The sequence below is a fragment of the Thunnus albacares genome, chromosome 20, assembly GCF_914725855.1.
Source record: "Thunnus albacares chromosome 20, fThuAlb1.1, whole genome shotgun sequence".
NCBI classification, from domain to species: domain Eukaryota; kingdom Metazoa; phylum Chordata; class Actinopteri; order Scombriformes; family Scombridae; genus Thunnus; species Thunnus albacares.
The window spans coordinates 11,014,701-11,042,019 of NC_058125.1; the positions used below are offsets into that span (position 1 = coordinate 11,014,701).

The 27,319-nt window shown below is 40.8% G+C and overlaps 3 protein-coding genes across 10 annotated transcripts in view; 1 reads left to right on the plus strand and 2 right to left on the minus strand.

Moving 5' to 3' along the window:
- Positions 1-14,807, minus strand: part of rhbdl1 (rhomboid, veinlet-like 1 (Drosophila)) — a 60,357-nt gene extending 45,550 nt beyond the window's left edge. The window contains exons 1-4 of one of the 8 annotated variants that reach the window (XM_044336999.1): positions 14,577-14,807; positions 14,399-14,492; positions 10,078-10,195; positions 5,822-5,908 (exon numbers count right to left, since the gene is read on the minus strand). In XM_044336999.1, coding sequence (XP_044192934.1) covers positions 5,822-5,908; positions 10,078-10,195; positions 14,399-14,418 — 225 coding nt within the window. In that variant the 5' untranslated portion in view covers positions 14,419-14,492; positions 14,577-14,807. Of the gene's footprint in view, positions 1-1,672; positions 2,197-5,821; positions 5,909-10,077; positions 10,196-14,398; positions 14,493-14,576 lie in introns of those variants that run through there. The other 7 variants (XM_044337001.1, XM_044337008.1, XM_044337003.1 and 4 more) reach the window with 7 other exon arrangements.
- LOC122970777 (histone H1.0-B) lies at positions 12,197-13,604 on the plus strand. Its single transcript, XM_044337011.1, has one exon. The coding sequence runs from the start codon at positions 12,492-12,494 to the stop codon at positions 13,077-13,079; it is 588 nt and encodes a 195-aa protein (XP_044192946.1). The 5' UTR covers positions 12,197-12,491; the 3' UTR covers positions 13,080-13,604.
- A 247-nt stretch (positions 14,808-15,054) lies between the features above and the next one.
- On the minus strand, positions 15,055-25,449 carry rhot2 (ras homolog family member T2). The gene is made up of 19 exons (XM_044336998.1): positions 25,240-25,449; positions 24,292-24,350; positions 23,225-23,306; positions 23,057-23,100; positions 22,397-22,450; positions 22,207-22,259; positions 21,770-21,878; positions 21,522-21,623; positions 21,302-21,400; positions 20,896-21,004; positions 20,690-20,810; positions 20,402-20,486; positions 20,018-20,163; positions 19,814-19,914; positions 18,243-18,373; positions 18,034-18,114; positions 17,825-17,947; positions 16,635-16,837; positions 15,055-16,442 (listed from the first exon to the last, which is right to left on the minus strand). Exons 1-19 carry the CDS (start codon positions 25,274-25,276, stop codon positions 16,325-16,327), a joined length of 1,857 nt encoding a protein of 618 aa, XP_044192933.1. The 5' UTR covers positions 25,277-25,449; the 3' UTR covers positions 15,055-16,324.
- Between the last annotated feature and the right edge of the window lie 1,870 nt (positions 25,450-27,319).

Sequence of the window (27,319 nt, forward strand, 5' to 3'; positions counted from 1 at the left end):
TCCTAGTCCAAGAGGTGTTGGCAGATTTCACTTCATTCTAATTTAATTAGAGAGACCTTTTCCAAATCAAAGGCCGCCGCATGGAGACTCAAAGGTGGAAAAAGCGAGTCGTCAGCCGGTGTGAGTGATTTGGTCTAGACTCTAGCTTAATAGGACTGCAGTCTGCTCAACTGTGGCCTTGCAGACTGTCTATATGAACATACTGACACAAGCAGAGTAAACCCCATGATCAATAAAACAACCAGCCGTTTACAGTGTGGAAATATTGGCTTCATCTCCAGCCGAAGGACCTGCTACATCGAAAATGGATATTGACATAGATGAGTCAGCCTCTTTGATTCTGCATTAAAATGTGTCCATGAAGGAATATGTATTGTTGAGGTATCACTAGGTAGTTGTTATGACTGAAGTGCTTATACAGTAAATGACTCACCAGTGTGGCCACAGAGCATCTTCTCACCACACTGGAATTCACTCAACCCACACGGGCTTCCTCCACTTGTTATAAAAACACACACACATTCATAAAAATGCAACTGTGCACACACAGACGCACACAGACTCCCTGAGGCTTCTCGAGTCTGTTGATCAATGTGTTGCTGATGGGCCACTCGTAACCCCCCAAACCCTGCAGCAGATAATCAATCTCTCCCTCTTAGACAAAATGATTGCCCAGTCTGTCTGTCAATCAGCCCAAATCCCAATAGGCCATCAAAAACAGAAGACGCATTAGACATCCTAGAGTTAAATACCAGACATGATATCACATATGTCTTCAGGACGCACTAGCCAAATATACACATGCTTTCTGGGTAGAATCTACCTTCAAATCCATTTTAGTGTGTTAATTTTGGAGATGGTAGACCAAAGCTAAATTCAAACATAGATCTGATTGGACGGTAAAAACAGCAGTTTGGCTAGAGAACCAGATGTCAAGAGGAACATTTTTCACTAGCCTAAATATGGCCACCAACATTGTGTTTTTTCTAAGCAATCATCTTCAACAGCTGGACTGTAAAAGAAGAAAAAGTTTAAAACCAAATAGCAGCTTCTATCCTTGGACTTCACGTGCCTCATCACCTGACCCTTGGAAATGAAAAGCTGAATAATCTTGCAATCTTTTGTTCTTGTGACCCTATGATGATAAGACTGGGCATGTGGTAAACGCAGAAAAGATGAGGAAAATCACAAGGAATAACATTTACAGGTACAGACAAACACATCCATGCACGTACAGTATGACTGCTGCAAATGCTCCTGCAGCAGCTATATGACAACTCTTTGTTAATTGACCATTATCTTGTGATTTTTGCCTCGTTCTCCAAATAGAGAACACAATAATCAATCCATCTATACATCCATCCGTTCATTTGGGTGCACCTCCCTCCCTCCCGTCCTCCCTCCATTTCTCCCTTCCATAAACCATGACACGATGGCCCCCCTCCTGCTGGGGCTCATGATCTGACCTCACACTCTCGGGGGCCCACATGGCTCCATGATGCTCGCATCCGTTGTGTTGTCTCACACTCTCATTCTGTCCGTGCAAACAGCCCCTGCTATCAGTCCTAACATCAGCTCTCAACCCAGCCTCCACGTCTCAATCCCTGGATAGACGGTGTGGTGGCCAGGAGCCCGTAACCATAGAAACCTCTGCCGCTGCTCGCTCGCTTACCTGCTCTTGTATGAGCTGAAACAGGGAGCTTCTATCCATATACTGGCCAGGGAGGTGAGAGGAGCCGCCGAGGACAAGGGCATAGGGAGGAGCAAGAGAGGAGTGGTGGTGGTGTTGGTAAGGATGGGATAAGGTGGAGGGGGATTTGGTTGAGGTAGCAGCTGGTGCCTAAATTGTAGCGTCAGGCCCCTTCGTTGCTGCTGCGTACCCCTTGATGATGGAGAAAACCTGGTCAGCTCGGTCCTGGGTTTTCCTTGCTGGTGGTACTCGCTGGAGTAAGAACCGGTGCTGTGTGGCTCCGTGTTGGTGCTGAGTGTGCGGACGGTGTGCAAATGGGCCGTGACTCTGCTCTGTGCCAGTGCAGCGTGGCGCGGCGGTAAACCCAGCTTCAGCAGACGACAAGCAGGCACGCAGGCAAGGCAGATCCAGCAGCTCTCATTCACTCTCCTCCTCCTCCTCCTCGCTCTCCTCTATCCCATTGCACTGACTGCTACCTCTCTCTCTCTCTCTCTTCCCTCTCCTCATACACACACTGCATCGCCTGCATACCAATGAGGCAGGGGAGGGAGGTGGCCTCTCTCTTCCAATTGCAAAAGGGGAAGGAGTGGCCAGGGGCTGCGGCTCCTCTCCTCGCTACAAGTAAGGCGTCTCAGGGAGGAAGCAGGGGATGGGCTCCACTGCGGCTTTGCACTTACTACTGGCACAGACCCCCCCACCCCCCTACGCACGTCTGGTCTGTTACTGACAAGCGTGCACACACACACACACACACACACACAAACCCACACACTGTAAACAAGACAAAGCTACTAACACACAGGCATATGGTAAAATCCTAACCATGTGATGATTGTGTTAGTTTTAGGGTTACACAAGACAAAAGGAGATGAGTGGTTTAAATAGCAACAATTGTCAAACAGACAATATGATACTGATGAAAAGAAAACTATGGGCTGCTAGTAGCCTTTCACATCTCTGTGCTAATTATAAGCACTGGCACATTAGCACATTGTACGCACTGCTGCACAATCAAGCCCACTCCCAATACACATGCACAAATATAAAATTGAATAAGACTGTTTGGATGGCTCACTGATCCTCCAAAGCACCAAAATGAATACTACAAAAATAACACAAGGCCAGAATGGTCCTGTGCACAATAGTTCATTATAAGTAATACCACAACAAAGGCTCTTTTTATGTTAATCTGAAGCATAATAAAGAGACTGGCGTGCAGGGAGCAGAGCACGAGGGTCAGAACATACCAACGATGAAATGGAACCTGTTAGTGTTCATGTGGGCGGCAGGCAGTGGCTGTGCTTGATGTTATTGAGATCCCCGTTTAAGAGGTGGCCCGTTTTCTTTCTGCACAAATCCGCAGTGACCCCTCCTCCTCAGGACAATGGCGATCGAGGGGGAGCAGCAAGGGGGACGTAAATCCTAACTCATAAAAAAGTGAAACAGCCTTAAATGCCCTGGAGATGATTGTAGCTGAAGACGCCGTCAGGGTTGTGACCCGGTGGCGACTTCAGTTTAGAGATTGCGGTTGAAGCAGGGGTGTTTCTTCTCCTGTGAGATTTACCACCAACTCTCAGCTTCAACAGCGGTTTCTGGCTCAGTGAAAAACAGTGCCTCTGCCTGTTTAAGTACCATGATTGCACCAGATGTTTGGGCTTTAATTTCCTTATAAACAGGAGGGCTTATAAACCCTCCTAAATGTAAGAATATTTCTTTAAATATCTGGAAATGTCCTTTGAGTTGGCTGAAAGTGAGGCTTCTCGGTATATGAAGCCACGTGTAAGTGCTGTATTTTGTTTTAATGGATTGGGCCTTGGCCACCTTGAACATGGCAGAGCTCCCAGACTTTTCCTTTGTCACCTTCCATTATGCCCATCTGACACTCTCTTGTTTAAACAAAACCTTAATAACGACCGTCCAAGTCTATAGCAACGACAGGATTTCCCTCTCTGTGTGGAGGGACTGAAGTCACTCCACGGTGTTCTTTGTTCAACTACTAATCAATGTTAGGAATTAATTTGTCTCCAATACTCCGTCGTCGTGAGCCTGAATAAGACTAATCTAATTATAAGGTCACTGCTGGAGGATTCGCAGGAACAGCAGTAAGGGAGAGTGATTGAAAGTACAGCCAAAATGACGCTGGATTCAACTGTTGCCTTGGTAACCTCAAAGGACTCCCATCAAACAATGATAGACAAGTACAACGAACTACAAAAACCCAGCGCACCTTACACGGAGGCTCTGCCATTTGTAAGAAAACTGAACAAGAGGGTGAAGTCATTATGTATGTATGGATAACATCAGTACAATCAGTACAATCCGCTATAAAGAAAGCCAATGTAATATAGATATAGGACTATCAAATCACACACTATCAAATGAAAATGCACAAATGGCCTTGCTTTAGAAAAAATGGCACTAGAAGCAGGTAAATAAAATTCCCAGATATATAAACAAGATGCCAGCTATGCTCACAGCCCTGCCAGGGCCATGCCAGTATCATTGTTTCCATTACACTGCCACCAAGTGACATTATACAGATGACTGACAGAGCGAGATAAGCCTCCAGTGAAATACTGTTTCTGCTGCCTGAAGCATCCCCCAGCTGAATGGTCTCTCTTGAGCCTGACTAAACCTTTCATGTTCTATTCAACCCCTGGTGGACGGATGCAGACGGCAGGACGAAACCCAGGCAGCCCGTTCCTCTTTAACAAGCCCTGAGAGCATCAGACAAAACGCCGGTCTAGCCTCTCTGTGAGAGCCGGGGGAGAATAACAAGGCCTTTCAGGGAGACAGAAACGCGCATTAATTAGACCGCCAGTCTGCACTTTCCTCACCGGCTTAATGACCTCGAGGTCCATAAAGCAGGTGTTTATTTATCGGTGTCTGTGTGAGAATGGCTGTGTTTCTGTCAGTGAGACAGAGGGTGAGAGGGAGCTATAAATACATGCCTTAAAGGTCTGAATTTAGTGTGTGTCTTAATTGTGCACACATGAGGGGTTCGTGTATGCCTATGTATAAAGCAGGTGCCTTCCAGACTGTATGCAAAGAGTAGGGATTTGATATCTCCCAACTTTACAGTTTTAGGATGCATTGAACCAACCCGGATTAACTTTAAACCAGGATCAAAACACTGTTTATCATACATTTCTATTGTACCAAAACTTTCTTTAAATCTTGGTTTGATCCTCCTTAAATCCAGATGAAATTCAGCCCTATTGATCAACAGAAAATTAATAGTCAAATATTTTGATAATCAATTAATCGTTTTGAGTCATTTTTTAAGATTCCAGCTTCTCAAATGGGAATATTTTCTGGTTTATTAACTCTTCTCTGACAGTAAACTGAATATCTTCGAGTTGTGGACTGTTGGACGGGACAAAAGAAGACATTTGAGGACGTCACCCCTGGGCTTTGGGAAACAGTGACTGCAACATTTTTATAAACAAAACTACAAATTGATTTATTGAGAAAATCAACAGATTAATCAATAATGAAAATAACTGTTAGTTGCAGCCCTAATAAGGATCTGAGGGTTTCCCCCCCCCCAATTTTGAGTGTTGTTGTTGTAAATTTCTTGAGTAACAGAGGATTGCACAGGGCTGGAATATCCTACCATCTGGGAGTTATCAAGTTGGTTGCTGTCACATGTCTGCTTCACTTTAAAGGCTTTAAAAATACAATCTGGCCACCTTTAACTCCTTCATCAAAGCTTTTCTTTATCTAAATTTGTACATTTCTCAACTTTTCTCTTGTTATATAAATATAGTTGCATATATATATAGTCGGAAATGATCTCAATTTAATTACATAGCGAACAGTCTTCTATTTAAGGATCTACACTTACAGCACATTCAGTCATAGACACATTGAAATGGCACTGCTACAATTAAAGCATACATATTAAGCTTTTGTGTATCTTGTGAAGCTTTTTTTCAGTAAACAACAACTCACTACCCTGAGTCACTGAGTTCTCCCTGCTGAGTCCAGAACATTATAAATTGTGCTACAGAAACCAGTAACCAGAAATTACCTTATAAAATCTTAATTAAACTGGCTGTCAAGGTGGACCGGCGGTAAACAACCACACAGGTTTATTAGATGGTTTCTGTGTATAGCTTGCATGCTCACCTGGGCATCCAAGTGAGACAAGGTGCCTTTCAGTATCTCCCTCTGTTTTGTCCAGTGTGTTGGGAAACATTCTGGCCATCTACCAACCTGAAAACCATTAAGTAGGTACAGAGGGTTTACTATATATCGTTAAAATTGTACTAATTGAACTGAGAGAGAAGAGACAAACACTTAGAGGAGATCTGGAGTCTAGAAGCTCAATAAAAGAGAGAATGAAACTTCAACCACAAGACTTGACGAAAAGATTGTGAGTTCAAGGGATGATAGCACTAATAAAGACTGGTCCTTGTCTGTATAATACAATTAACCCTCAGCATGCTGTCAGGGTGCAGGGTCTATTGTTCTCTTAGCTGACCTAATCTTTTACAAATTACAGTAAGGAGACCAATTGCTCATTGGGATTTCTGGAACCTGTCAGCCTCAACTAATCATGTGAATTAAAATAGATGGTGCTTCACACTCCAGCTGCTGAACGCCAAGCAGTAGTGATTGTGCAATAGAGGGAATCACCCGCATGATGAAAAACGGCAGAAAAATGAATCAGGTCACTGAATGACATAGTTTTAGTCCAAACTGCTCCACTTAGAAGATCTCTTGGGGACATAAAACAGAAGAAGTGAGGAGAGGGGACGGAGAGTTAGAGGGAGGAGGTTGAAAAGGGGAGAGAATTAAGAGGAGAAAGGGGAAAGCAAAGGGGAAAATTAATAGCACCAGGGGTGTATTGGTAATTCTATAAACTCTGCCAAGAATTCAAAGGGGAGCCACTCTTTCAGCTCCATCTCTGTGATATTACATCTCATACGGGGGCAGATCAGTCTCTCAAACATCAATCGCAGGTCTTGACATTATAGGGTCACTGTGCCACTTCTTGATGAGTTGAGTACAGGCTTTCTGAGCAGCAGGACATGATTTGTGTGTCTGTGGAAGGTTTGAGTCACAGCAGTTGAAGTGTGGAGAGACCCCTGGTGTCTAAACATGCAGCTGCACACAGACCTGAGGGCAGCCTTGCTGGCTCCACAAAAACAAACCAAAGAGTATCTGACAACACCCCACGTGAAATAATCAGAACTCTTCTCTCCAGTGCTTTACATCTTGTTAAGGATACAATATATAATCACAACCTAAATTGATGTCTTTATTGCCTGCTTTTACGGTGCAGCATCCACTTTTATTACCATCTGTTATGGTGCAAACCTAAACGTTGGACATAACTTTACATCCTCAGTTTGTGTAGTGGCACTTATTTCATCTATGCCAAGTCAAAGATGATTTGGATTGCAAATAACACTCTTGATTAGCTGTCTTTAAGCTGCTACTGCCCTCTATTGGTCTAAGCAGCTAACACCACAAGTCACCACTAAGAGGAAAATAAATATATTTAAATATGTATTTATTTTAAATAATAAAAAGAAAATGTGGCAACTGCTGTGCATAAAAAGTATACAGAAAGCACAGGAACCACAACAACTATTTCAATTATTTTTTTGTAGTTTTAGTGTAAAGTTCTGACATTAAAACAGAACACAAAGTAGAAGAAAGAAAAGCATGTTCGTAAAATGATCTTTCCTTATTGTTTTCAAAAGATAATTTTATATTTCTATGAAGAAATATAAGTCAAAAGACATACAATTATGCTTAAAACTACACATACTAGAGGGCTCCAATGTAGTGAGAGCCTGTTGCAGCAGCTCGTGTTACTCGTGCACTCCAGCTACCTAAGTCCTCTAGTATTAAAGGGGCAAGGGTTAAAGTTAGGATTAGAGCTAAATGTAGCATTCTTCAAGAGCAATATATCAGTGTCAATTGATTGCTTGTGGTCAACATGTTACATGTTAACTGTGAATAAGTTCAAAAGAAAGTATTAGAAATGTAGTTTTACAGCTCAGCGTTTTAGTTTTATTGTTAATTAGAATGTAAAAACTCTTTTTAATTAAAGAGTGGCTGTTGACTGCTTGATTTTCTTTCAACTGAGCTCTTCTATTCAAAAACCACCTTTCATCTGTTTAAAAATGCTGTGTCATCTTGTAACCATGAGAGACAATGGCTTACAATAGCTTCTATTAGAGTCATTTCTGTTGGTTTTGACTGACAGCTCACAGGTGCTCTGACAGACTGCATCCAATGAGCAGGCTGTCATGTGAGAGGCGGTTTGACAGCTGACATTGTGGAAATAGTTACCTGCACTCAATACTGAGATGAGGGAGTGTATTTTGGAGCGGGCATGGTAACGTTTCTAAAGAGCGCCTTGGCGTGGGGCAAAACTGACGGGTCTCTGTTGGTGCGGTTGTGCAGCAGTCAGCAGAGCACTTGGCTGTTGACACCTGCTCGCACATCCAAGTGTTGTCACAACTGTCAAAACCCAAACGCACACAGACACACACACACAACCTCCACAGAGCGCACTCACACCCCAGCTGGCCCGAGGACAAGTGTATTAAAACCGCTAGTGTGTCAATGCCTTGTTCTCACTTTCTGTTGTCCCAACATGGCACGCTGTTAGTTTAGCGCAGGTCCAATCACTAAGACATAAACAGTTTTATCTGTGACAGGGGAATGGGCATCTGGACTAAATAATGTCCAGCTCAAGGGCACAAATGGCATTTTTAAGGGTATACACTGGGATATACTGATGATATGTGCAATGATATCATAAGGCTGAACAAAATAAACAACTGTACAGTAGGTACAATAAAAGATAAAGTAAATTGAACACTGGAAGATGTAACTGGTCAAAAATGTAAAGACACTTTAGTTCTTTAATAAAAAGAAATTGATTAAAACACTTCCTTTTTGACAATTATACATTTTTGTGTAATTCCACTAAAAAATATGTTAATTTTTATCATCATTTTTTACAGACTGAGTGATGAGGTGTGTAGCATTTACTTGTCTTGGATCCACACAAAGTACACAGTTTGTCGAGAAACTATCTCTATATAAATGTATAGTATGTATGGGACTATGTGTGACACAAGAAATCTCGTGAGCAAATATATTTTAGCATTGGTGCCGAGCATATACATTCTGCATGTTACTAATTCATATTAATGGTGAAGGTTTTTGACGAATGTACTTTGTTTAAAAAAAGCTTTTCCTCAAATATACTTTGAGTATAAGTAGAATACAAAGAATTACACTTGGAGATCTTGTGTCAGAAAGATAGTTTTTTAAATGTAATTATAAAAGTGTAAAAATACCAAATGATGATTCACAGCAGAAAAAGAAAAGATGTTATCTAAAACCTGCCCTCAGACCCTCTTTTCCTTTACCAGATTAAATGAAAAGATCTGATTTAATTTAAGCTTATCTGGATTTGACAGCCTGAGTAAACGACTATACAGTCCACAATGTGATCATGTGCTAGGATAGTTTTGGACCCTTCGACAACTGATCCACAGCGCTGATACAGAGCACCCTGAGGCCTTCAGTAGTGAAATGGTGGATGACGTTACCCAGAATGCATTGGGCCAGGGGCAGGACATGACTTGAGAGGGTTTCAGGCAGCTAAAATTACAAACTGGCATCAGATAAATTTAGAGGCACAACTCTAAAAGACTCTCGACACAATGGTGTAGCTGTCTTCTGTAAATACAAGTGTAATATAACTCCCACTCAACTATTTCCAACTTCTGACAATTAAACCAGCACCAAGTTAAGCATTATGTAAGCTGATTGTGTTTGCACAGCAGACTCTCGCAGGACTAAAGATAAAACTGAAAGTTTCTGCTATGATGGAAGCAGAAGAGAATGACTGTACTGTGTACACACCAAAAACTGCACGAGGATATCACACTTGTATCAATACTACTCCATAAAAACATTTTTTACAGTCTTGAATAATAATTATAATAATAAATCAACAATATTTAATCCACACCTACGGCTGCAACTAATCATTATTTTCTTTTATTTTTTTAAAAAAGCAGCAAATCCTCACATTTTTGAAGCTGGTGTCATCAAATGTTTATTTGTGCTTCAAAAACGGCATCAAAAATTAATTAAATTTCAAAATAGTTACCAATTAATATTTTGCCACTGACTAATCGACTAATCATTTCTGGCTGAGCCACACCACAAAGACACAAAGCCTAAAAAAAATAATAAACACAGGGGACTGAAATACTGGCTGGGGCCATTTAAGACCAATCATTGGATCACTGTAAATTATGCCCAATTAGCAGTCGCCTATAAAACACGGGCAGTGTATAATTAAACGCTCTGGTCATCACGTTACATCTCATTATATTGATAATTACTTGGAAATGTTCGGGTGTTCCAGGCAGCGTGGAGGACGTCCCTCTGTCGGCGGATGAAGGGAGTGGTCTAACCGGGGAAGAAGTCAGTGTTGGGCTGCTGCTTTTCCAGCACCGCTTCCTAAACGCGGCCAAAGACAATAACACATCATAAAAAACAAAGGGCTAATAGCAAATACCCAAATATGTCAAAAACATGCCGAAAGCTATTCTGGATGCACATGGCCCGAAATAGGAGTCGCAAACAATAGGCATGTTGCTCATATTATCATTAGGCTACTGTGTATTTCTACTGTAAGCATATAGGCAGCGCACTGCATAGTGCATTTTTTTACTCACTCATGCAAATATTTTAATCACTCACTCACTCCTTACCTCCTCTCTCACTCATTCATTCCCTCACCCTTTCATCTATTTATCCCTCCTCCCTCTTTTATGCACTTGTAAATACTGGTTGATATGGAGCCCCTCTGTCCCTACATTCCTCACCCCTTCACAAACTCACCCTCTCATCCTCACCCTCCCTCTTTAGCCCAGCTGTGCCGCATGGAGAAAAAAAAATCACTCACTCACTCATTCACTTACTCACTCCTAGACTCCATCTCTCCCCTCCCTCGCCCCACGTTTTCACTCGCTCACTAACCCACTAACTCACCCACCCTCTTGTTAACACACATACACGCACGCACACACACACACACACACACACACACACACACAAAACAAAACAGTCACATATTCACTAGGAGGACACAGGTGAAAGATGGAGAGATGCCCTGACATTTTCTTCACTAAATGCAACTTATTATTATTTTTTATTATTTATGCAATATACAAAATTGACAGTTGAGACATAGAGGTAATTTAGCAAAATGTTATTTGAGCAACAGTGGATACTTCAATGCTTCAAAATGGACAGTATCCTACTGTAGGGGGGCACCTTTCTAACAAGCAGCCTGGTGGTCCTGGTGTTGTTTTGCACCACTGACTATGGTGAATGAGGACACAAATTTGGTATTTGTACACAAAAAATGTGTCAAATAATTCAGATAACCATGACACAAAAGTCGGAGAGAATCACTACTCCAGTGGCTGTGACTTTTATATAGGAATCAAAATGGCGTTGCAGGGAGGGACATCAGACTTGGTATTAAAATAAGAAAAAAAAATAGGAGAATTAAAGTAAAAGTTTGTGATTGGGGAGGTTATTGCTTCTTTGAATAGTCACCACAGACCCTCATAAAAATGAGGAGAGCCAAATGTCAAACCTGTTATTGACTGTGGTCTGATGCGCCAGTTCCTGAACAAAAGAAAGCCATCACTTCGCCCTATATTGAAGGACTTTGGCTTCGGCTGCAGCCCCCCTCGCAGCTGGACTCACATCTGGTCACACAGCCGTCAGTTATACCCCCATCAGAAATTTGGTTATCCATTTTATGAGCCGGTATCACAAACCCTGATCTTTGGATGTGTTGGCAACTTTCCTGACAATGGAGCTCGAGTGGCGACTGCCATAGTGACAGTTATAACCAATTCTGTCCAAAAAGCAGCCAACACAGCGAACCAATCCGCCACATTACAACACATATAAACCCATATTATCATCACAAGTGTCATCCCTAACTTACATACTGTGACATTTCATTTATAGGAGGTTTAACAGTAAATAATCTCGACCACGTCACTTAAAGTCAATGGCCGGACTGTGTTAGTTGGGAAAATGTATCGATGTATTAAAAGCAAAAACTGAACCCTACACTCATCGAATCTCGTGCATCCCCTTAAGCATAGATTCAATTTCGATATGCATTGGAAGATTTGCCCCCAGGTTCCGTCTGTTTGGGTCAATTTAATGCGAAATGTGCAAAATTGTTCACAGCGCGTATTACTTCCAGCTGGTTTTCCTGGAATAAAAGTTGTTCGTCGGCGCGGACGAAGGAGAACAAGTGTGCCCCCGTGAAGCCCAATGTCTCTGCTATCAGCCCATAGTGTTTTGTGGATCAGTACTCCGTCGTGGTCTCTAAATTTGTCAGGAGTTGGAGGATGAAGAAACACAAACGGGACGGCGCCAGTTCCATGGAGTCCGCTAGATCAGCTGCTGGCAGTTGGTGTTCTCAATCACGTCCGCAGACAGGCTTCATAGGCTCACTGGAGCGCCTGTGGAATAAGACACTTAAGTGATCCTGTATCCTGACCAGACACTTTGCGTGGACAATTAAAACTCATATTTTTTTGTCCTGAAAACGCTCATACGTGTGGCATTTTCTGCCAACTCGCACTTTCTCAGGAAAAGCTTTTATTTCTGACCGAGCGTTTATTTCGTCGTTTCTAACGCTCCCGGTGACCCAGCTTGGTGAATTTACACCTCCAGGAGTTTTTCTTTTTTCTGTCAACTTGCTCATAAGAAGTCACCCACCATGGCAGAGACGTCGGCAGCTCCAACCAAAGCCAAGAAGGCAGCCAAGCCCAAGAAACCTGCTTCTCACCCCAAGTACTCTGACATGATTAAAGCGGCCATCGTTCACGACGCCAGCCGGAGTGGAGCTTCCCGTCAGTCCATCCAGAAGTACGTCAGGAAAAACTACAAGGTGGGCGACAATGCTGATGTTCAGATTAAAATGGCCCTGAAGAGGCTGGTGGCATCCGGGATGCTGCGCCACACCAAAGGCATCGGCGCGTCCGGATCCTTCAGGCTCACCAAACCTGAAGACTCCAAAAAGTCCACCAAGCCAGTGGTGTCTGCCAAACCAAAGAAGGCAGCCAAGCCCGCTAAACCCAAGAAGGCTGCCAAGCCCAAGAAGGTGTCCAAGACGCCGGAAAAGCCCAAGAAAGCAGCTGCAAAGAAAGTGAAGAAGGTCGTGAAAAAGGCGACACCAACAAAAGCCAAAAAGGCACCAGCAAAGAAAGCCAAGGCAGCCAAACCCAAGGCAAAACCAGCAAAGAAGGCAGCCAAGCCCAAGGCAAAGACACCCAAAAAGGCAGCCAAAACAGCAAAAAAGAAGTAAAGGACAATATCAGAAAGACTGTAAATACTTAAGGACATGTTTTCGTATATGTATTATTTTTGTAAAGTCTCATGCAAACTTATGGTGTTTTTAACCAGTAGTTTCCTCTCCATTGCACTATATAGCCTGAAGATGCTGTAGAGATAATTGTGAGCATTTTTATTTGGCGTTAATAATATTGTTAATTTCTGTCTGATCCTTGGATACATATAGGGTCTCGCTGAAAAGGAAGAACAATGTATATAGGCCTACTGTTTAACTATTGAATAGTTATTGTTAGTGCACGGGGTCATACTGAAAATACAAATGTTTCAATGGTGAGCATTGTTGAGCCTTTACAATGTACGGACCATCGGCAGTGGACGTCAGCAAGATTTTCCTAAAGGCTCTATAGTTGTCATTCAAGCGCCATTCTGTATATTTTTCTCATGTTCAAAATATTCATAATATACAAACATCCCACTGTGTTCAGTCACTTTTGAAGACTGTTTATACTGTAATTCAATAAAACTTTGTCATCTTCTACAAAACGTGTTGGTCAACTTACTGCAAGTTAACGCTTTAAGTGGACAGAGGAACATATCTGAGATTAATACACCTATTATGAATCTGTTGAACAGACCAAAGACACCGACTCCTCTTTTTTATATACACACGGAGCCTTAACATATACACGTCTTGGACCACTACATGAAATTAAGATGTTGCAGACAAAGCCCACCCATGGAGGGGTCCAATGAAATGAATGGTCGGCTGATAAATATGGGTGGACATTTAACATAATAGTCTACTGACTAAGTTATAATGTGGCAACATCCAGCACTTGCATTCTTAAAGCTACCCTGTGAAGAGGCCACTACAGAAGTCACATGGAAAGCTATGTTAAGTATCAGCTTACAATATCTAGAATCATGCATTCTTGATTGAATTACCTATTAACTGCTTCTAACTAATTTGGGGGCAGATAAAGGCTTTGTAGGATAATTTAATGTTCTATTATGAAACTCCCTGTGGCTTAGAAATGATAGGGAAACAAAAAGTGCACACCCCTGAGGGAATAGGTCAGTATTTAACATAAGGCTAAGACATCAATTCACTGTGAAATTAATGAAATCCTCCTCATTACTGGTTAAAAATCTCAGATTTGATTGAAAACTGACCAGGATACAGGATATGGTGGTCAACTTGCATCATTTTTTTTCTCCTAGTTGTACCACATGAAACTACAACCCTGACATCCACCTCCCTCAGGGCGGATGCAGAGCAGCGAGGAGGCGGCTCTGCAGACACACCCAGTGCTTTACTGTCCTGCCTCTCACCTGGCGTGCAACACTGCCATCTTGTGGTGTCTTGCAGGAACAGGAGTCTTCCCTTGACAGCAGTTTGGACAGCAGCTGACACACTGGAGTCAAGCTGATGAAAATCAAGATTACACAGAAATTACCCTCTGCATGCTGTCATTATCTTTTCAAACAGGCACAAGATCATCAAACTAACCTTGCTGAAAAGCTTCAGGATGAATGATCAAAGCAGAGCATCCAGACACGCCAAGACATGCTGTTCTTGCATTATAAAAGATGCTATGGTGCAAAAGGGTAGTAATCAGTGGTGTTTAAACACAAAATGCTTTGACAGCACAGCAGAATACTCACTTTGGAATACATTACTTTAAAAAAAATTATCTTGTTTGCACACTTTAAAACAGTATACCTCTTTTAAATCATATACACACTCAAAGAACCAGAGATTAAAACAAAATGTGTATGGCTGAAGTGTATAAATGTTGAAAACATAAGACAAAAACAAAATCCAGTCAGCATGTCTGAACTAATCAGCGATTTAAAAAAAAAAATTGATGCTATTATTAGACAAGGTGAAGATGGAAAGAAAAAGCACCAACTGTCAAACATATTAAAGCACAGCATTCATGACATATCTTGCATCCCAACAACCATAACGCCTTTTTTGGGCAAAGGTCCCTACCCAGTCTGGTCTGGTCTTTTATTAAGCATCTAAAATCAGTTCACCTTCAGTAAGAAAACAGCCATATTTTTTTAAAGTCACATATGTGAGGCCTGCAGAAACATCAGGTCCGCAGCTAAATTAATCAACAAAACAGACATTAACATGAATGTCTCATGTTGGAAAACAATACAGTGGCAGATTATGTAACATGGTCAAAGTGTATGCACAGTGTCAGGTGTATGTGAAAAGAAAAGAAAAACTCATTTCCAAATCATTTCAGTCTCAGTTAAAATGAATTCAATTTCAGTGAACAGAGGCAAACTAAGTGGAAGCAGAGATATGTTTGACCAGATTTTTCTTTAACGTTTGGTAATTTTTAAGGTTTGCCTGGCCTCCTTTTACAGGAGAAAATATTTCTTGCCTTCCTGCAGATGCATTAACAGCCATCTTCCGCATTAAAGCAATTTTCTTCATGCACAAAGAGAAATCTCTCTGCCACAGCACATCAGTGGAGGCCTTACTGCTAAAAATATTTCAACAATAAGATTCCAGCTAATTAAAATGTTTCATTGTCAGGTAAAATGGTTATGCCTAAGTGGCACTAACATGCTACAACTACTCATTGCTGCTAAATGCTGGATTTATTTGGCAAATCTGATATGAACATCTTACATCTGTGGTGGCTTGGTGAAAATGAAACGTTTCTCATTTGAGGCATTCCAGCAAAAGATTCAGCCGTGGCCACTTCAGATGTCTTCTCTGTTAAAAATGATTCATATGCGGCCCTTTGGCTGTTCAGCCGAGTCAATTTGGCATTTTTCAATTACGCTTAGGAAACACTGCATGTATATAAAAACTCTCCAATCTCACCATTAACACTTAACAGATGAGTGAAGGGGGAAAGCAATGGATTTGACATAACTGTTTTCCTGCATTTCCTCCATTTTGATAAAGCACCTGTTTGGACATCAGCAGTCGCAGTTCATCATGTATCGATGCATCGAGCACAGACTGCTTAGCCTGGTTTAGTCAACGCAAGGCAGAAAAAAGCTAGGCATGGCAGAGAGGGGAATAATATGATCACTAGCTTCAAATTGCCCCAGACGGTAGGACAAACTGAGGAAGTCCGACACTGAGAAGGACAGAGATGTGCGGGGTGTCCTGGGGGGCCTTTCATGGTGAAAAGGACTGGGTATAGCTCAGATGGCGGTGGTTCTGGATCTGGATCTGGTCTCGGAGGTTTGGTCTTGATGAGAAAAACAACAACAGCTGGTCATAGGTCATTTCTGTCTGGCGACGGCTCTGTAGATAGCGAATCCCAGAACTGCAACCACAGCCGAGCCCAACGCCACTCTCAGCCAGAATGATGAGTTGCTCATGTCTGAACCATTCAGGTGTCTGTAGATCGGATAAAAAAAAAAAAAATCCACTAAAGGCGAGTCACACACACAAAAATACAGTTACTACCCATCAGCACAACAAATGTATAGTAGTATCACATCTCTACATACCACATTTTTAAAATTCAATGTTCTCCTATGATTGATCATCATATTATCAAGATCAGTAGTTTGTCTAAGTAGAACGTACGGGTACATCGCTGCCCAGGCAAGTTTGGTGTAGATGGTCTTGCTGGTGGAGTCGAGGAACAGGTTGGAGAAGGGCAGCGGTGGAGGCAGTCTGTGTTTATAACAGAACTCTGCAGGAGTCATCCCGTGGAACTGCTTGACCTCAGGAAGGTCCTGCTTGGAGGCAACCAGCACACACGGGATGTTGCTTTCCATGTAATGTTGCTAAGTAGAGAAACAGAATAAGGAGCAAAAAAATAATTAGGTCAGTTGTGGTACTTTGACATGAATATTCAAACATGTTAGAGAGATAATTTACTGGCAGAGAACATTTCATCCTGTGGGTGGAGTATCTGACATTAAAATTTCCTTAAACAGACACCCTCTTAAGGAAGAAATTTTATTGAGTTTGGAAGAATTGGTTTAAATCTTTTTTTAATCCTTCTGACAGATGGAAATTTAAAAAGCAACAAATCCTGATTATTTTTTAATTTACTTTATTTTCAGAGGAGATTTACACAGGAAAAGAGTATCGATCTTCTGAAACTCCACACTACTGCTCTCGTCCACTAGTGGGCTTTGGCAGTTCCTAGAGGATTCGTGTAGACTGTTAATCTTGACAGGTAATGCAGGTAGCTTGTTTAATAACAGCATAGTAGTATTTCCAAATCAAATGTTGCTTCACCGGAAAGAACATAAATAAACCGATGGAGTTTCTGGAAGCAGGCATTTCTCTAACCCTCCCCCATCTGCCCATTGCCACGTGCTGCATTCAGTGTATTGCACGTTGTTCTTGCTGATGGCATACTGATCATTCTATTTAGCGTTCATGTAATTACTTTCAAGGGCATTGTCATTTGGATTAATTTGATTTGTAAGAAATTGCCTCATGTAATCACAGCCACACAAATTGAGCACCATTAAAAATGTGTGTATTTAGAAAGGAAACAAATTAAGTCTTCATTTTTTCAAGTCTGGGGAATTTGCTTTTATGTAATTACAATAATGATGTGCTTTCACAAAAGGTAGCAGAATGAGCTCGGATACTGCAGCCCTGATAGGCTGAATGCCTAAACACCAGCACAGTCTAAAGGAGATGGGCTTGCTATGTGATTGTCACTTACTAAAAAAGTACAGTATGATAAAATGAACAGTGGTATTATTCTTGAATGTGACATAATTGAATCTCTTGTAACATTCGCTGTGACTGACCTTGTATATACTGGCACAATAGTCGAAGGAATGTGGGTCGCTACTGTCATACATGAGACAAGCAACATCACACGAAGCGTCCGATGCCTTCAGGAACTCTGCCTCCACATCCACCTCTTTGAGCTGCACAGGGGAAATGTGGTCAATAGGCTTTAGTCAGGGGTCAAAGGTTAAAGGTCAGCATTAAGAGCAGGATGGGAGCTACTTACGATAAGGTACTTCTCTTGGTTGCTGACTTGGACAGTGTTTATGGCATAGGGGGAAAAGGCACTGCTTGAGTTTTCCTTATTCTGTAGAAGCCAAAAAGGAAAAAATAACAGGGAAACAGTCACAGATGATGGAGACTAGTGCAAGAGTTTCACAGTTTAATAATACACATTTGACATTTTCAGTTCCCAACTAGCAGATGGTGCCATACCACAACGTTGCAGCCCACAAAGGCTTGGAGAAAGGCTGTTTTGCCCGTCCCCCGCGGTCCGATCACCTTGCAGAGAAACACTGACCGCTGTGTCTGGCGCTTCTCCAGGTCCACCTCTTTCTCTCGTGTCACTGCACATACAAACAAGCAGAAATACAAAATATGAACACAATGTACAAACACATGGGGCTGCCACTGCAACAACCCAGCTGAACCCCTTCTTACCTACTGAAATGGTACAATTGAAAGTGGTCTTTGATTTTTCATTAATTCATTAATTTTTCAATAATCACTATTTGCTTGGAAAGTCAGAAAACTCATGTGTCCTACACAGACCAAAAGACATTCTTTGTAGGCTATGTATTTTCCAGTCAAGTAAGTATGACTATCACCCTGTAGAGGGAGACCAACATCATCATTAAAAAAGTCCAGCAGAAGATGTACTTCCTGGACCTGCTGAGGAAGTTTAACCAGCTGCTGTTTCAAAATTATTTCCCTTTAAAACAAGCCAACTATTCTTAACCTAAGCCTCAGATAATGTGGCAGTTCGGTGACTTCCACAGGATATAGCAACTGGGTTCAGACTTGAATGCAGGTGTGTTTAGTGCAGAGTATGTCAGTCTAGTTTAAGTTAGGCAGCACAACTTCACAGGTTGAAAATATACAGTAACTACAGGTCGTAAGACATACAGTTACAAAACAAAATTTGACAACAAAATTATTGAAAAGATGAAAAAAGTTAAACAAATCTTGGATTCTTACTACTAACAGCACAAAGGCTGTAAGACTTGGCCTGAAGGTACTGCGAGAGAAAAGGGCATGTTGTTATCAAAATAAAAAAAAGGTTTGTCCTCTGTACAGTGGCCATTTTAGGACATCTAGGATTAAGCTTATCTGGCATGCTACATATTGTCAGACTTGACTTGATTATTCATCAGTCTAAACTGTACTTTGTCAGCCTCAGGGGTTGTGGCACTAGATAAAAAGCCACAAGATCACCAAAGTCTTACGAGTTGTCCTCCAGAAGCAATGAATATCTGAGCCAAATTCTGTGGCAATCCATCACAGTTGTTGAGATATTTCACTCCGGGAAGGACTGATCGACGATAAATGTACAAGTAACAGCTCCTCCCATTAGCTCTTACTCAGACACGACTCACTAATTTATGTGAAGTATAACTGGATAATGTCAATGGCGCTTCAAATCAAATATATTATAATTATCATTATTAATTAATTAATTCATTATTCTTTTAGTTAATGCTCACAAGAAACACAAGAACAAAACTGTGTATTTCCAACCAGGCATGCGTAAACCTGTCTACATACATGCAACTTACAAAATCTCTTACAAAGTGAACTATTTATCCACATCTCAAGGACAAATGTACATGTATGTAAATCTATTAGGTGACAGTGGACAGGATTAAAGGTAATAATCCTCCTACATAAGAGTGCTTAACTATGGGACTGGGATTAAAGTTTTCAAGGAGGATGTGTCCATGTTCCATGCTGTTGGTTCAGATTTCCTACAATAAAGTGGTCAATCAATTTCAAGTGTGCACACACACCTGTGACTGCGGCTGTCTGTGACTCCTGCTCAGTGAGGATAGGGTAGCCTAGGTATCCTAGGTGCTCCAGGCAACGGTGGATGTCAAGGTATGCAGAAAGCCTGCATGTGCATAAGAAAATTTGCTAGTAAGTGCATAACAGTGTAAAACTAGTGCATGCTTACAATCACACAACATCATCAACAGCTGACTGAGATGACTTACGTCCACTGACAAAGGTAGCCTCGATAAGAGATGTAGCCCTCATCTGTGGTTGGGACAGTCATGTAGACCTCTGCACCCCATGGCATGTAAGGACAAACGCAAAACAGGTTCTTCAGCTCTGGTGGTGACAGGGCAGAGTCCTTATCCTAAAAGGGAAAACAGGCCACTTCTTAAAACCAGGAAACCCTCCACTGTTTAACAAACGCTGTAAAAAACTGAAAGCCTATACTGGAAATTTACAGCAATTCAAGCACTTGGCTCGAGAACCAAGTGGCACTCCCCCAATACATATGAGACATAATCATATTTCCTGCATCATTTAATCATTACACTTTACAGGCGAGTGAGACATTGTGACCAAAGGAAGCTAAGTCCACTACTCACTTCATCATACTTTTCAAACAGCCGCTGGAGGAACTGGTGACCTAAATGATTGAATTCTGTTGTGCAGCCAACAGGAACCCGTAGTCTGACAACAGAAAAAAAATAATAACATAACTGACTAGTCTTTACAAAAAAACAAACCTAACACAGACATAGCCAAATGAACACACAGCAAGTCTGAAATAGATATCTATGTTTACCCAATATACACTGATGGAATACTGTAGTTATCAGCAATGTAACATTTTACAGCTTAATTGACAGACAGGATACAGTCACTAGACATACTCAGGGTAAAGGTAATCATCAGTCAGCTCAAGGTTGTCGTCATAACCAAACTTCCTGAGGATAGTCCATGTGGTTTCATGGCGGCCCCTCTGGATAAATAATGTATTAAGGAACAAGAAACCTGGAAAAGAACAGACACAATACTTGGCCATTAGTTGAGTATAGCCTTGCAACAACACAGTTTTAAATTTCATGTTCTCACTCACCATTTAGAGTGAGGCCGTTGTCCTGTACGCCATCGCTGGTGTTCTTCCAAACTACCGTCTTTACATCTTCTAAGGCTTGAGGTGCCAGAGGATTTCCAAAACAAGATTTCTATAGAAAAAAAATGGATTTTTTTTATTTTTAAAAGGTATGTTTTTGGGCATTTTTTGCCTTTAATTGACAGCTGACAGTGGAGAAGCAGACAGCAAACAAGGGAGAGAGAGAGGAGCATGACATGCAACAAAGGTCCCCAGGCAGAGCTGAACCAGGGATGTTATGATTATGTGGCATGCGCTGTAACCATTTCACTACCAAGGAGCTCCAAGATGGATTTTTTTGTATCAAAAAAAGTGCTTCGGTTCAAATAATAAGTGAGAAAACATGATGTTGAGCATTTTCGATTGGCACCTGAAAGCTGTTGAGTTCAGCATCACTGAGGATGCGGTCGTTGTCCTGGTCAGAAATGTAGAATATTCTGCTAAGGGCTCTGACACACAATTGTTTTAGCTGGGGAAAAATATGGGAAAACAAAAACATTTTTCAGCCCATCATTTGTATCCATATATATAAATAAAAGGGCTGGAACAGACAGACAGGCAGTTGGTATCCTGTTCTAAAAATGTCTGACCTGTTTGTCCTCAGGGTCATAAAGAGGGGCTGTGGGGTGCAGAACTGCCTTCTGTGCGTAGTAAAACAACTCTGAAATGTTTTTCAGGTTCTTTGCAGAACACTTGAAAGAGAAAAAGAGAAGAGAGAATATTGCAGAAACAATTATTTATGCAATCTAAAATCCAGATAAGGTGTGCATGAGTAAATATTTGCGTGAAACCTGACAAGTGTGTGTGTATCTCAATGGTAAAGATAGTTCAGCCTCACCTCAACACATGTTTCGATCTCAGAGAACTGGTTCATAATGGGAAGAATGGTTTCCATTGAGCTCCCACTGCGCAGATCAGACTTGTTTCCCACAAGGATGATGGGAATTCTGATGTAACATAAGGAGAGAGGGTATCTCACAATATAATACAATCATGATTCGCTGTGTAGGATAATGATATCACAATACAGGTGATTCTGTGATACAAGATAAAATGCAAATCACGTTTGGGATTTAAATATTGTGTGCTGCTACACTCACACCTAAGAGCTCTTAGGTCATATCCAGGGTGACTTTAGACTGGTGCAACGCTAGCACAGCTTTATATTCCAAGATTGCCAAGTTTGCAAACATAAAAGCAAACAGAAGGAAGGAATGCAAAGTTCAACAGCACAGCAAAACTCAGACATCAGACCTGTTAAACGTTGATACATACTTGTTCCCTTTCTCTGCGTCTCCGTTTACTAAAGGTATCCATTTAGTTCTGATCTGAAAAACAAGAGGCAGCTTGTGACAAGTGTATTTTGTATGTAATCTTATGTGACAAATGTATTAACTAAATGTGGTTTACACACATATGTGGAATGCATGTGTAAGACAATGAAAAGCAAGCATGTGGTTACTACCTTGTCTATCGTGTCCTCGTTGGTGACATCATACACTACACACACCACATTAGCCTGCCAAGAAACAGAGTAAACAGTTTTTTCAGCTGCTTTTAAATAAACTCAAGGCATGCCCAACATTTTTATCAATTCATGATATGTGCATGAATTGATAAAATATTTGAAAATCTTTTCATGATATATGCATAGAATAAACTAATGAAAACAACAAAAGGAAGGTAGAAGATTAACTGACTAACTAATCACATGCACCCATTCAGGTGCCTATTTTTATGCATGTAAAATAATAACTGGAGCCGAAGAAATGAAAAACATCAGGCCCAGGAAATTGTTGCTTTGGGTTGCTTAAATAGCTTAAACAGAAATCTCTTCAAGTATTTTGTACTCAAGGAGACTGCTGGACCTCAGAAAATGTGCTGTTGGTCTCAAGAAATTTGTGGCAACATTGATGGGTTGCAGACTGACCTCTAAGACAATTACACTTATTTAAATGACTTAAGTTACTTATTTTCAATCAGGGGTGATTTAATTATTCAAGATTGTTTCATCCCAATTTTCCCCATTTGTGCGGATTTGATTTCTAACCGTGTTTACAGAGATGTTCTACTGTTAAAAGTGATGATTTTCAGTATGTCCATTTGTGTTGCATGGCGTACTCACCTTGATGATCTCATTTCTAAGGACTTCATCACTCTGTTCTTTTTCTGTTGGGGTTAGGGACAAATATAAACAAGTCTGAAAGTCATGCCATTCAGACCCACATGCATTGAGACCAATCAGAGGACTGAATAATGATTGTGCTATGTGTCAGCCTTCAGCTTATGTTACCTGAGTAGTCCACTATGTGTGTGGGCACCTTCTCTGGAGTTACGTCTGCAGGGATGGTGATCTCTTCAGCTCTAGACGGAACCTGTCAAAGATTGAAAATCACAGATTAACTCTCAGTCATCACTTAATCAAACTGCAACCTCAAACCTACATTTTCTATTTTGCATTATATGAATTCATATAAATAAAACATTTCTCAAAGGCATTTTCAGTATAATCAATCGACTGCGCACAGTACATTCACATTTGCCAGCAAGTGCATGGAAACTAACAGAAGCCACATTCAAAAATAAGTTTTACTGTAATAAAAAAATACACACACACACACAAAATCAATTCTGACCACATATTACATACTGTAGCAGAGCAGTCTCGGTTTCATCATGTCAAACAAAGCCCAAACCTGCTGCAAAAGGTCACAAATGCATGGACAAACATGACAAAAAACCCCAATTGAATTGCACCTTCGGTAGTGATTTCTACTGTACACACAAGGAAAACCTTGTTAGATTCTAAACCAACATACTGCGTACTTGAATCAGTAGTTCAGCCTACCTACCTACCTGCAATAACAGCTTTTCCAATATTCCCATAATATGCCCATCACTGAGACTGGGATAGCTTATCAGATCTGTCTATCTCATTCTGTGAGAAGTCATTTATGCAGTTGTGTATATATGCAAAGTAAGCTGCAAAGGAAAAATGATAACACCTCCTGCTTTCCATTCACACAAGCAAGGATGGATTGAGCACAGAGCTACACAATGGTTTCTTAACTGCACAAAACCTTACTGTAAGGCTGAGTAATGACTACTGTAGACTAAGGCCGTATTCAGACCAAATCAGGCGGTGTGGCGAAAACGCCAGTCCTCCCATTCATTTGAATGAGGGTAGTGTGCCTCACCACCTGATTTGGTCTGAATATGGTCTAACTGTGGCCATAATTAGCAAGTGGTGGTCAACACCAGCTACAAGGAGAAGGTGTTCAGCTACTTAACAACCCCCCAGCTTTCAGGAGCATCTTCCAATGAAAAGGAGGCTTTGAAAACAGTTGTACTGACACTCACCTCTTCTGGGAACTCTTCTCCAACCAAGGACATGATGAGTGAAGTCTTCCCCACCTTGGCTGTTAGAGGAGACAATAAGAACAGGATGAGAAAAGCTGTATCTTATACACAGAGAGAGACTCAATGATCCAGTTTGTATGATAACTTTAAATTTATACTAGTGATGTTGGCGTGTGCACTGCAGATCACTTTGTTGCAAGGGGACATTTTACATTGACTGATGTAACGTTACTGTTAGTCAACATGACATGGAGCAAACACTATTTCTATCCCTGTGTTGCAGCTGTGCGCCAGGGCTTTAGCCCCTGATTTCACAGGCCATATTTGAATAAATATGCCACTTGGATCTCTAGACTGAGCCAAAGCCTTCTATATGAGCTAATGGAAAATATTTTAATTGTCAACAAGGGTTACTTTCCTAGCTAAACTGTCATAATTTTAGTTGTGCAGTTAATGGAGCTAGTTAGTTTAGCATTAACAGTTCTAACGTTTACTAACGTTAGCTCATAACTGCTAAACGTTAGCTAATACTCAATACTCTCTGTCTAACGGAGAACTTAAAATATCAGACAACTAAAATACACTTGTGTAATGTAGCTTTCAGTTGCTGTTAGCTGTTAAGTTTATCAACTACTCCACGGCAGCTAGCTAGCTAACTAAATAATAACCGTTCACAACTTAACAACAAAGTTACTCTAAGCTAACTAAGTTAGCACAGCGGAAATTTACTTTTGAAAGCGCCCACTTCGTAGAAAACAACTTATTATCTGATAGGACATTGTAAATGTAGAGACACACATTTCCATTCTAATACAGTAAACTGTGTTGTCGCTGCCATGTCAGCAGGACTACCAGAGGGAAAATTCAATCAGTAAGTTGGCTACAACAGCTAACGGTTGCTAGTGAACTAGCTTGTGGTTAGCTGTCAGTGCGAATGACTTAACTTACGTTCCCCCAATAAAAGTATCCTGACGTCCCGTTTCATATTTCCTTTCTGTTTGAAGAACAGTCAGACGCGCCGCAATACTAAAGTGACATTTATCTTTCATTTGAATGTCAAATTTCTAGCTCCAACCAAATGTGAGCCTCTCCACTGCGATATGGACCCAAGGTGAAAGCATATCGTTCCGGTTCACATGCAGGGGACCGTCAAAACACGCCACCTGCCGGACAAACACCCTGCTGCATGTTTATTACTGCACCCTGTACTGCAGTAAGTTTTACTTGTGAATCCTACAGCAGCAGCCTAAGTGAAGGGGTTTAAAAAAGCATTTCACCCAGAAATACAGTGGCACAAAGTGTCATAAAACAGAGAAGATTTGTAGTATGATAACCTCAAAAACTGTGCATCAATAAAACTTTCTCTAAATTTATACTTTTTGGTTTCCACCTCTGCTCCAAATCATCTTGAACTATCAACAGCAACATATTTGGTTCATTTACTGAAAAATGAGCTTTTTATATAAGCCAAGGTACAGTACTTAATTCTAATCCAACCAATTAAGAGCTCTTTAGAAAAGGCAGAGATGAGAGACGGATGTCTTATTTTTCAGTGAGAGTGTAATACCTCAGTAAATATTAATAAAATCTCCCTCTGCTTAACAACCCTGAGGTGATTATTCTTACAGACAGTGGTGGAAGAAGTATTTAGATTCTTTCCTTAAGTAAAAGTAGAACTATTATCCCCTTAAACATCTTACACAGAAAAGGTCAGAAGTATTATCAGCAAAATGTCCTTTCAGTACATCATTATCTTTACAATATAAATGATCATTTTATTATTACAATTACATTCATCTGTAAGCAGAATTTAAATGTTGCACCTGGTTGTGACAGAGTTCATTTTTACTACTTTATATACTGCTGCTGAGTAGTTTTATCTATAACAATGCAACATCATGGATTTTGATTTGATTGATAATTGAAAACTATAGTGGTCAGATAAATGTGGTGGAGAAAAAAGTATAATATTTGCCTCTGACCAGAAGTATAAAGTAGCATAAAATAGAAATACTCCAGTAAAGTACTTTATAAATGTACTTAGTTACATTCCACCACTGCTCACAGGGTAAAATTTCCCCCTCTGATGACACTTGCAGCATCACGTTATGCTGTTTAATGATCAAAACTATGTTCCTCTGCCCAGATCTTTGTCCTGATTGAAGCCTGTTGAATCCATTTTAAGCACACATGGAGTAAAAGGAAAAGGTTTTGCAGAAATGAACCATTTGAAACTTGTGACAAGATGCATTCAGCATAATTATAGAGGTACACATTTGAAGTTTGAATCCCTTCTCAGACGCTCTTCCCAAAGCTGTGGTAAAACTAATTTTTCAGATTCTCTTGAGGCTGACAGAAAGACAGATGCTACTTCTATAATGAACTGAACATATAAATTAATGTAAAATAAACAAACACAGAGACACACACACACACACACACATATTTTTGGCCTAAGAGAATTGCATTATCTGATGCAAAGGGTAATGATGATGAACACATCATTTGGGAAATCACTGTCAATTTCTGGGGTAGTTTTCAACACCTGGATCTCCATCTTTCCTTCCTTTCTCGCTTCAGCTGTTTATCACAGTCCCAAAGTTTGTTTATCAGCTTTGCTCATATTTTAGTATCAAACAAGTCCATAATGTTCAATAATGGTCCTTTCTTTTCTGTGATTTAATCTGCCAGCCAATCATATTTTATACTCCCAGTTGTTTTTATTAAATTAAATTAAATTATCTCAACCTCCTCAGACCCAAAACTGCCCGATACTGGTGGAAATACTGGTTGTGCTATTCATAGTGGTCTGTATGTATGCATCTAAAATACAGAACATATTTAAATATGTACAGATAATCATTGCACTACAGATTAATCTCTTAACCATAACTCATTTAAATGGGAAAACGCAGCTGAGTCTGAAACACCAGGTGTCTTTGTTTTCTCAACAGGGCAGAGAAGGAGGCTGTTTGTATACAACATTTCTGAATACTGAGGAGGACGAAAACTCCCGACAGAAGAGTGA